Raw genomic sequence first — 12,136 nt, 5'->3', positions numbered from 1 at the left:
CATTATGATGCAAAAATAACACCTAAAAATTGACTTTATGAGGCTTCAAACAGGATGTGCTCAGAGGGAAGCGGTCGCCGATCTTAGTGACTCATCACATTGGAACAAACCTGAACGTCACAAAAAACACTATAGAAGTGGACTTCTTTGAAAATTCATAACTGGAAGTACATGAAACCTAACCAAGTCATGTGGCGTCTGCACAGACATCGAGTTCGTGCACTTTTGAGGACATCATTTGGTTGACATCACACTCCAAAAGTACCTTTTGAAACCACTCAAACGGAAGGGATTATGCTCATCTCATTATTTTTTTAATTACACTCAATCTAAAGCTTCTGACTGTTGCTCCTTTTAAGCATTAAATACGCATTTCGCAATCCCCTCTCTCGTGCAAATTTATTTTGCATTCCCGAGGATGAGTTCGTTCGTGACGGCGTTGTCGCGGTCCCCCTTGCCGTAGATGTTAGTTCTGTTAAAGGAATCTTTGCTTAGTTTAAATATTTGCAGAGCTGGCCCGGTGCCTCGATGAATGTCTGCAATTGTGCGCTTCCTTGAAAGATGGGCACTCGGGGGAGGAGGGGGGAGAGCGCGTTACGGGAATGTTACGTGAAATTTCCATCTCCGATTATGTGGAAACAAGGAGATACAACGACGTGGAAATGTTGCGAAATTAACCGAATTGATTTTTTTAAATAAAAACATGCAGTGGCCCCCGCCGGGGGGGGGGGGGGGGGGGGAAACGCTGTTGCAACACACTTTGCAATCACGTTGGACCTGCTGCGCTGATAATGAAGTCCCCACAAAAATGTTCTTTTTAATCATTCCCAAGTGATTTGCGTTATTTTCATATTTCCCTTAATAGGAACAGACAACAGTACATTTTTTTTTCTCCAACGGCAGTGCATTTTTTTTTTTTTTTTAATGAGCCGCTTTAGCAAAACTCTCATGGGAATCGGCTTACATGCGTGTATCCAACTACAGTACTTGTACACTGTATTTAAGTGGAAGTACAAAAACTTATGTAGAAGAATACTGAAAAAAAGTAGAACTGATTCAGCTATTTTAATTATGGTATTTCCCGGCCTACAGAGCGCACCTGGTTATAAGCCTCACCGAGTACATTTGTAAAGGAAATACCATTTGGTACATACTGTACATACTCCGCAGCCTTTTAAAAGCCGCAAGTGCCCACATTGAAACCCACATTGAAACACGAGATATTTACAGAGAGTTTAACATCGTAATGCTAATGCTAACGGTAGCACCGCTGCTTTAACGGGGCCGGCAAAAAAAAACCAAAAAAAACATACCGGTAAAAATCACTGAGATATGGCAGTAACACGCTAGCGCAGTGCTAACAGAGCCGGACCGGTAAAAAAATGCACAAATTAGCCGCATCACCGCATAAGCCGCAGGGTTGAAAGCGTGTGAAAAAAGTCGCGGCTTGTAGGAAAAAGTAAAAAGTCAGTGGAAATAAAATATATGTACTATACAGAGCAGAAAATTCCACAGAAGTGCAGCGCTAACAGGGCCGGACAGGTAAAAGTCACTTTCTCGGCACATATATTACACCAGTCCCACTCTTACCTTACCTCGCGGCCGTTCGAAAAAAATGCACAAATTAGCCCCATCACCGCATAAACTGCAAGGTTGAAAGCATATGAAAAAAGTCGCGGCTTGTAGTAAAGTCAGTGGAAATAAAATATATGTAACATACAGTGCAGAAAATTCCACAGAAGTACAGCGGTTGTGGGATCTGTTCGCCTCACCTGGTTCCTGGTTCTCCTTTGGGGCCCTCCTTTCAGGACAAGCTTACGTTTTTTCTTCTTCTTTTTTTTTTTTTTTTTTAAATGCAAAAGCCTGAGGCGGGGGAAGTTACTCATGAGCCTGGCAACAACTGCCGGGCGTTTTTGGTCATACCCGTGCGCTTAAAGGCTCAATCTTTAACCAAACACGGCCCCTTAAACTTGGCGTACAATCTCGGCACGCTCGGAGGAAGGAAATAGAGATGTAAATGATGATGGTGGATAAATAGTGACACTCCATCATGGAACGCAACAAAGTGCGGGGGTGGGGTGGCGGCGGGGGGGTTGGGGGGGACTATTTGGACAGCGAGAAGGAAAACATTGATCAAAAAGGCAGCAGATGTGTGATGACATATCCCGCACTGTCGCCTGCTGTAGTTTGTTACATAAGGTGCTGGCTGGCGGGGGGAGGGACAGCTGTGGCGTGGCCACGGGGGCTTTGACTGTCAGGCAGAGCGACGGTTGGGGCAGTGTCGGGGGGGGGGGCTGTTTTGAACGTCTTCACCACGTTGCTCGAGCATCGTTGCTGCTTTCTAATACATCAAATTTGAGTGCGTATGCGCAGCGGTGGGTGGGATGTCATTGAAGACCTAAATTGTAATATTTGTCACATTAAATTGTGTGAAATTATTATCAATAGTGTATTTTCTTCATTTTTTTAGCCTTTTTCTCAGCTCTTAACTCTCAAAACACTTTCACAAACCATCGTTCTGCATTAAAATGAGTAAGTAAGTAAGTATCTTTCGGCTTGTCCCTTTCGGGGTCGCCACAGCGTGTCATCTCAGATGAACGCACATATATGTTTGGCACAATTTTTACGCCGGATGCCCTTCCTGACGCAACCCTTCTCAGGGAGTGGAGGCCCCAGTGGGATACGAACCCACAACCCCTGGTTTACCAAACCAGTGCTCTTACCGCTGAGCTACAGGGCCTCCTCTGCATTAAAATGAGTAAAAGCCGTTAATCTCTTCCAGCCCCCCCAGAAACACCCGTGAGTTATTTCCAATCAGCAAAATAACACCAAGAGTATTGTACTTTATTAAAACATATATTAATAACTAAATAGAATATAAAGAATGAAAGTTTCTGAATCATGATACTTCAGTGGCATTGTGCTGCTGCTCCTGTTGTGAGCGCCTTGGCCACCAGGGGCAGTATAACGCAGAGATACGGTACGGCGCACAGATTTGACGATGAAACTAGGCAGCAGTAATCGTCATCCAATAATCATTTTTTTCTCAGAGATGGAAGAATATACTATACTGTATGCTCATGAGTATCGTTGTATGCTCTTCCTGCCTGTACGGCCACTGCTTGTGTTCACATATACACGGTAGAATTTGTTTAAAAGTTAATTCCCGCTACATTGAAGCTAATTTTGATAGCATTAAGATAGCAGACGTTCGTTAGACTGAATTGGTTATGTGGTTTTGTTCTGTACACAACATATAATTTCTTTTGTTTGATGTTTAAATTTACAGTCAACCTCTACAGGGAATGGTAAAATGGAAAAACGACAGCTAGCAAAAGCTAGCATTATCTTTAGCATCTACTGTACACCTCATTACTCAACTACAGATGCGGGAGCCCTTAATTTGTACAAATGTATTTTTCGGTACAATGTTAAACATTACAATTTACTGTACGTCAATAAAAACTGAAGTTTACAACTAAGTAAAATTAATTTGTTGACTAATGTAGAGAAATGACGACAACCAAAGTAGGCAAGGGGACCAAAATTGGATGCGCACAACATTGCAGAGCAATCCCTTGAGATTAGACGGTAAAACTTATAGTCATTAATGATCCCATCTCGGCATAGCGTATGGAATATGTATCGCACGCAGTAAGACGTTAATTCACAGTTATGTGCCTCACTGCTGGTGTTTTGGTCAGCAACTGCGTTCAAATGAGCTCCATTTGTAATTGGTAGTCGATGAACCGAGTCGACTTTTACAACCTGTTTTTCCTCTGACGGCAAGTGTGTGTGATTATGTGTCATAATTGGAAGACTGGAAACAATTTGGAGTAGGCTGTAATATTACGATATGGTATTTGGGCGGGCCTATCGCACGTGATGTGACTCAGTTTGCCACCAAGAGGCTGAAGGACATCTGGGAGAAAGTCTTGTTACATAAATGTCATCACAAAATGCAGAAATGACAACAGATGAAGCAGTGATGGTCTGTCTTTTCTGGCAAAAAGCGTGATTAAAAAAAAATTAATTACGGTACCTCATTACTCAAGGCACAACTGTGTACACCTGTTAAAGATTTGGTGGGGGAAAAAAAATCCTCATAGTATTTTTGGAATTGAATAAAATTGCTATTGATTTTTTGAACGAAACAAAACGAATGACGTAGACACCAGTGAAATACATTCGTCTCTTCACTTGGCAGATTTATTATTTCAGATCAATTTGATTTGTACTCTCACTGGCACCGCCTCTCTGCCCAATACATCATCGTGTCCATTAACACCCCGTAGATCACGTTGTCCTGTAAACGCGCGGAAACAACACACACCCGCGCTCTTTCGGTAAGTAGAGCAGCGAGGGCCTTCTGCATCATTACACCTTCGCTCCCTTAATGATCGCAATTAGTCACAAAAGCCAGCACCGAGCTCACATGTAAAACGCTCGCGCCTGCGCTTCAATTCACACGCCGGCGAATGAATCGTGTAGTACTTCATCTCTCCTGCGAGGCGAACTTGGCGTGCCGTCAATTAAAAAAATCGGATGCGCTGTATCACTTCTCGTTGTATTGTAAACATAAAGACAAGCCATCAATCTGGTCAAGAAATACATCCTTTGTGGGAGTCTCTACTCAAAGAGAGGTCATCGAAAAGAAGAGTAGTGATAGTAGTACCGTAATTTCTCTTGAAGTATAATGCGCACCCCAAAAGTTGACCTAAAAAAAAAAAAAAATCAGGAAACCCCTTCTACCTATGTACAACGCGCACCACTAATTTGTTGCATTCCGTATGCTCAAAATGTTAGGAATAATCAATTTATATTTTGCTAGCATTGTATTTTTAATCCTTGTACTTGTGCCTGCGTGGGTTTTCTCCGGGTACTCCGGTTTCCTCCCACATCCTAAAAACATGCACCTTTAATTGGACACTAAATTGGCCCTCAGTGTGATTGTGAGTGCAACTGTTTGTCTCAATGTGCCTTGCGATTGGCTGGCGACCGGTTCAGGGTGTAACCCGCCTCCTGCCTGTTGACAGCTCAGATAGGCGCCACCACTCCCCGTGACCCTCGTGAGGATAAGTGGTGAAGAAAGTCATCTACTCGCTTTCGACCGGTGGTGTCCAAACTAGGGCCTTATACCTACGATATACTATATATATATATATAAAAAACTATATCTTTTTTTTACTACTTTATGTACCAGTATATGGCTATACAATGTGATTGTATTTTTTTATTTTTCATTTCCATATTTTCCATACCCAAATATAATGCGCTCTCTTGACTTTCTGAAAATATTTTTGGGGAAAAATTGCGCATTGTTTTCGAGAAATTACGATAGTACTGTCGTAGTAATGATGGTGGTGTGAGTAGTTGTGTGAATACAAGTAGTAATGGTGGTTGTAGCGTTTGCATTTTTGTATATGGGATTGGTACGTTCGATCTCTTTTAACCAAAATGCAAAAATTGAACAATTATTCATAAATTTGAAGCTGCACTTTGTGACGTTTGCATTGCCTGATAAATTTGTCAAGCGCTGTCCATAAAAGCCGCAAACACCTTTGATTCATCTCTGGCTGTTGCGGACAAACGACACGCCCCGCATTTCATATCGCAACCGTCTGTAAATCTTCAAGGATTAGCCTCGCGCACAGGAATGTTCAGCATGTTCCCGCCGGGTCAACGGGCGAATATCTCGGGAGCCCGAAGCGTCTTCCTTGTCGCTCTAATGAACTTGTAGAATTAAGCGCACGGTCACGCCGTCGGTGGACACACAAGTTGTGAACAATGTGTAGGGAAACGTCTGAATTCTGAAAAGCGCAGCTGCGTTTAGCATCCGGAACCCGCGGCGGGAGCGTCGTTCTCGAGAAAAATGCGCAAGGTCGACAATTGTTACTGTTAATCCTGTTCATTCATTCACCTTGAGCCAGGCACATTTGATAACTGAGCAATAACTGTGAGTTTCTCTGTATCACGTTGTTGCTATGTAGCTCGGAAAGATGATAATTTGGACAATTTGGGTGAAAAAACATTTTTCCCCCACTGAAAGCAAGCTGCAGTCACATGAGTAATTTTTATTTCGGATCAAAATGGTTTAGAACAGCGACGGTACTTATTTCTTAGAAAATGAGCCGCTACTTCTCTCATCTGCGCTTCGCGAATTCACGTCAGAGCGCAATCAAATTTATGTTTCCCATGTCATCATTTGTAGACATGCTAACTAAAAGTGAGCAGCTTCAGTAATGTATTACCGTTAGCTGCCTCGGTTTCGTCGAGGAGTGATGTGTGGCGCTCGTTATTCTGCCCAAAGACTTTTGCTGTTAAACTAAACATGAAACTATCTATCTATCTATCTTGCAACTTGAATCTAGCCATCTTAACAAGCTAGCTTAGCTGTTTTGTAACGTTACATCATCAAAGTTAGCAGATCAAGAGTTTGTTTTCAAAACGAGACATAGGCATTTTTTTCAGATTTACGAAACTCGCGCCAAAATTATCCATTCGGAGGTGGATAATTTTGGCGCGAGTTTTGTAAATCTGAAAAAAAATGCCTAGGTCGCGTTTTGAAAACAAACTCTTCATATTGTTACGTCAACAGTTTTCTATCTATCTATCTATCTATCTATCTATCTATCTATCTATCTATCTATCTATCTATCTATCTATCTATCTATCTATCTATCTATCTATCTATCTATCTATCTATCTATCTATCTATCTATCTATCTATCTATCCATCTATCCATCCATCCATCTATCCATCTATCCATCCATCCATCCATCCATCCATCCATCCATCCATCATCCATCCATCCTAACTCATCAGCAAATAAATTTGTCAGACGAGTTTCGGCTTGCTCAATGTAAATCGCCACAGACGTGCTAACGAAACTAGCATGGATGGACACTGATGGAACGCCTTCTCCCTGTGTGTGGCAGGTGGACTATGCCAAAGTTCTCCACTATGTCGGAGCGGGCATCGCCTTCCCCACCAGCATGCTGTTCGTGTGCCTGCAGTCGGCGCTGACGTACCGGCTGGCCAAGACGCAGGGCGAGTACAACGTGGCCCACCTGCGGCTCTGCATGACCCTGCTGGCCTTCGTCGCTCTGGTGCTCAGTATCCTCTTTGGCCGCATTAGGCGTCGGGCCGTCTTCGGGGCTCGTTCGCCGTCTCGAGCACTTCGGCTCAGTAAGGACGGAGGCTTCGCTTTCTTCTCGCAAAGACCCTTTTTTTGCCATTTTGATGGTCGCTAATCTTACGAGTGCGCCAAGTTAAGAGCTGTCGCTTTGTAGATTCCCCTCCCCGCTGCCTCGTAGCTTCTAATATTTACGACCAGGCAAAGTAATATGCAAGCGGAATACATATTTGTTTATTATTTGATCATGGTTTATGGCAGTGGACAGGCTTTGTCATATTTGTCTCTTTCATGTATCTAATCATTATGGAATAGTCATTAACGGAGACAAAAGATGTAATACTACAACATAATAATGATGAAGTAATTCTCATTCATTTAGATCATAAATAAATGTTAATACAATAATACATAAATTGAAATGAAGCCGCAAATATATTATTCACTGGATTGCAATATGGCAAACAATATACGAAATATGGACTTTAATATATAATCCAATAATGCTATATATATGTATATATATATATTTGTGTGTATACATATGTATATGTGTAAATATGTGCGTGTATATATATATATATATATATATATATATATATATACACTGTATATATATTTGTGTGTGTGTGTATATATATGTTTATATACACATGTATACATACACACAGATATGTATATATACTGTATACACACACGTATATATACACATTTGTACATATGTATATATACGCACACACACACACACACAGTATATATGTATCTGCGGTTGAGGATTTAACGTCATATTGCGCTAGTGCTCGCCCCCAACTGTCGTTCCGCGCTCCTGAACGGCGTTTTCCACCAGGCGGCGTCTTCTTCTGCCAGGAGAGTTTCGCCCTGCAGCACGCGTCGGCCATCTTCGAATGGGTCTTCTGCGTGACCATCATGCTCTTCTACGGGACGTTCGCCTTCGAGTTCGCCGGCATGTCGGGGGCCACCATGGCGGTGTTGGCCCGGGGGGGCTCCCCGGGGGCGGCGGCCGGGGAGAACAAGATGGACGCGCTGGGGCCGCGCTCGCCGCCGCACCAACCCGAAAACATGTCGTCCATTCTGTAGGGCCCCCCCCCTCCCCTCGGATCGATGACGCTTCCAAGATGGCGCCGTCAAATCAGTCGAGTCATCCGATCCGTCACGTGTGGATTTGAACTCGGGATTTTTCCCTCCCTCATTACGTCAGAGCATATTTTTTTTTCCCCCCTCTGCATTTTGCACACGTGTCAAGCCAAATTTTTCCATCCAGACAAGCAAGCGACCAGCCTTCATTTATTCGGCGTCCGTCAGACGAAGACCAATCCGTTGTTCTCCTCTCCCGGCGCTCAGCAAGTGACCTTGGATGATTTCCTCTTCAGGTGATTGCGGCGAGGCCCCCCCCCCCCCCAACCCACCCGATTTCATTTTGCGCTCAACAAAGCGGCTGCTGGACGGCCACGACTGAAAATGCGGCCGCGAGCGAGGGGGGAAGGTCAGGACGGAAGCAATAAACTCACTTTGTATTCTTCTACGGATGAGTATATAACTGTAACGCTAATATTATTACATAAAAAAAGAAGGGACCTGTTATGTGTGTATATATGCAATATCCATCCATCCATTTTCTTTTGCCGCTTATCCTCACGAGGGTCGCGGGGAGTGCGGCTGTTTGTCTCTATGTGCCCTGCGATTGACTGGCGACCTCCTGCCCGTCGACAGCTGGGATAGGCTCCAGTACTCCCCGCGACCCTCGTGAGGATAAGCGGCTTAGAAAATGGATGGATGGATAAATTTGGGAAGAGTTTGTCTCAAATCATTTCACATTGAACAAGGTGACGAGCGCCCAAAAAAAAGTCATCTACTCGCTTTCGACCGGGGGTGTCCAAACAAGGGACCGGGGGCCATTTTTAAATCACTCGCAGCAATACCGGTCCCTTTTTCAATGTATCAGGGCCTATTAAAGGCTACCGAGACCAGCCACCGATACTTTTGGCAAAATAAAATCTGACACAGTCCTCTTTGCCACTAGTTGTAGTAGTAACTATATAATAACTACACTGGATTAATTTTACCAGGTTTGATTAAAAGTTGAACAATTTCAAGGTGGGTTTTGTGTGGGTGGAGGGATTGTGGAAGAAAAAGTTTGGACACCCCTACACACTTGTTGGTCTGCCAAAAAAAAAAAAAAAAAACAAAGCCAAAAATATCTAAATGTTAGCATTAGAGATTGGGATCATTATCAAAGAGTTCTGTTGACGGTGCGATTCTGCTCTTCACACCCCTGCCCCGCCTTTCCGATTTACACGATAACAGGTCCCCCTTTTATACGGCAAACGGGGACACTTGTTCACCTCGACAACCGTATCGCTGGTTTTGCGTGCGCTCCGCGTTCGAGTCCACGCGATCCAGGCGGCGGATTGCCCGAACATTGCCGACAGACCTGGGTCAGTTCCCGATTCTGTGCCAAAGACACGACGCAGAGTCCCCACGCACGGGCGCCGGTGGTTACCCGACCCGCTTATGGTGCGGTAAGCGTCTCCGTACCTTAAACACGGTATTCCTCGCCGTCCCGTGCGACCACGGCGGCCATTTTACTGTCAACAGCGTGCCAAATATCAGCGTGCCTGCGACCTCGTTGCTAATAACAAAAACCTGATTGTAACCTTATCGCATTCATCAAAAGCAATATCGTACTTTTTGTTTTTTTATCAGTATTTTGTTACAGAAAGTCTGGCGGAGACAGCATTGGGTACACCCACGCCGGAACGTCCTTACACAGATAACGACACCGCCGTTGGAGGTATTTTCCGACCGTCTCCCGGTCTCGCCGTTCAGTATAAATGAAGTTGGAGAAGGACCAGCCCGTTCTCCCCCTTGAGAGGTAGTACCGAATGCCTTTAAGAGAAATAAATAAACACGGGATTCTCAATTTATCCACTTGTGCCTTTTTCACCCGCAACCCGGCTAAGTGAAATTTCACCCGCGACGCAGCATACCGCAGTCAGATAATTGATCTGTGTTGGGTGAAATGTACCGACCGTAATTCCCGATCTACAGAGTGTACCTGGTGATAAGCCTCGGTACACAGAAAGAGTTTAGCGCTAGCGCGGTCATGCTAACTGTGAAAAGTCGCGGCTTGTAGGCCGGGAATCGCGGTACTTGCCTGACAACTGCTTTCAACACAGCAAGGCAGGAAAGTATTGTAGAATGTCGGGTTTTCAACGTCAACTCCAATTTCCTTTTCCCGTGGTTGTCATCTCGCCTTTTTTTTTTTTTTGTTTACCTCCAATTGTGGCGTACATTACAGTACGTCCAAAAGTTAAGGTGCCGGTATAAAAAGATGCAAATGACCATATAAGGACACGATGAAAGGCAAGATAAGGTGTACCTAATGTTGTGGCCCAAATTTTTTATTTCATTTTTTTTTTTGCTCTTCATTGATTGACTTAGTCCGTCAGATTCTACTCCCGAGGTGTGCCAAGCAACTTGACCTATGCAGCTATTGTCTTTTTCTAACGCGTCTTATTATTTTGTATTCATCATTCCACGAGTCGGTCGCTTGTATTTAATTAAAAAATATTTTTTTGTTTTTGCATGAGTACTGTACACGAAATCTGTGCGGACTCAACTGGAAAAGCTTTTGTTGTCACTTGCTCCCCCTACTGGTCAAAGTATTCATTGCAGAAGATTGGCCTTAACCCCCCTTAAAATGTCTCTTGCTTTGAAAATATTAATTTTGTTTTCCCATTTTGTCCAGCTTAAAATATACATGTCACATATTAATATTTGGGTTTTTTTAAATCCTCCAAAGGCCAGGATGTTATTTTATATATATATATATATTTTTTTTTTTTACTGGGGGTAACTAAAAGTAATTTCTACAAAATACATTGCAAGGAATATTTGATCTTTTTTTTTTTGTATAATATTTATATATAAAAATAAAATAAGACCACAAGTCCCGGTGACCAAAAAAAAAAAGTCCCATTTTAAACATCCAGTTCATGTTTACATTTGTCTAACGGACGGCGAGATTTGTTTTTCCCAGCAGCAAAAATGTCACAAACGTTTTTCGTGGATTCCCGCAAAGTTAGCTCGCGACTGAAATAAGCATGCAGGTACAAAAAAATGTACACAATTTATGTTTTGGGATTTCTATTAATTTGATCTTCATCTACCAGATGCCACTTCCGGTAATTTAATTGTTGCATCCCCCCGTTTTTCACCAGTACACAACTGATGACCATTCATACTTCCCAATTTTTTAACCATCATCCACCAGATGGCGCTACATTCCCTCATTCAAAGCATGCAGAACCATTTTTCCACTTTTTTTTTCCTGCAAGCGGTCCTCATTCGTGAAATAAGTGGTTAAATAAAAAGAAATAAATTTTAAAAAGCCCATATCTTTTGTTACAGAATTCAATATTTTTTTGCCCACCAGTCGGCGCCACTCCCCCCCCATTCAAAGCAGTAAAATATTTCCCACATTTTTACAATTTTCCCACCTCAATACAGAAATAAGCTTACATTGCTAAAATAGTTTCTCAGTGTCATATTTTTTCTGTTCACTTTTGTAGTTCTGTTTTTTTTCCACTAGATGGTGCCAGTTTTCCTTCTTCAAAGCATGAAGCAGCAAATGTTTTTCCACGAGGGGCCTCAATGTACAAAAAAATGGTTAAAAAAAAAAGTTTAAGGATCTCTTAAGGGTTTCAATTCAGTTTCTGCTAATCTGACCATTTTTATTATTTTTATATTATTATTATTATTTTTTTTACATTTAGCTTCAATATTTGCTCTGGTTTACGGACTCATCTTTGCACTCAGGAAAGTGTTGGGACACGACACGGTCCACTCACTTCGGTTCCGCCGCCACCGCCTCCTCCTGCTGTCACCGCGTTGTGCATATTTTGCTGTCTTACGGTTTTCAAACAAAAATGAAAAATGGAAAAACACTTCTGTATCGTGCGCTGGTTGCGTTGCTCAGC

General features: G+C 42.9%; 1 protein-coding gene across 2 annotated transcripts in view; it reads left to right on the top strand.

Moving 5' to 3' along the window:
* The window catches only part of zgc:154058 (Transmembrane protein 150A-like), a 35,942-nt gene extending 25,171 nt beyond the window's left edge, over positions 1–10,771 (top strand). The window contains exons 7-9 of one of the 2 annotated variants that reach the window (XR_009797322.1): positions 6,940–7,117; positions 7,984–8,527; positions 9,861–10,771. Coding sequence is in view for 1 of the 2 variants with exons in the window: in XM_061836273.1 (XP_061692257.1) it covers positions 6,940–7,117; positions 7,984–8,234 (429 nt within the window). In the remaining variant the exon portion in view is untranslated. Of the gene's footprint in view, positions 1–6,939; positions 7,118–7,983 lie in introns of both variants that reach the window. The other variant, XM_061836273.1, reaches the window with a different exon arrangement.
* The last annotated feature ends 1,365 nt before the right edge of the window (positions 10,772–12,136 follow it).

This window comes from Syngnathoides biaculeatus, chromosome 12 (assembly GCF_019802595.1).
Source record: "Syngnathoides biaculeatus isolate LvHL_M chromosome 12, ASM1980259v1, whole genome shotgun sequence".
Classification (NCBI taxonomy): Eukaryota; Metazoa; Chordata; class Actinopteri; order Syngnathiformes; family Syngnathidae; genus Syngnathoides; species Syngnathoides biaculeatus.
Note: the sequence above shows the minus strand (reverse complement) of the source record. Positions and strands in the feature narration are given on the sequence as shown.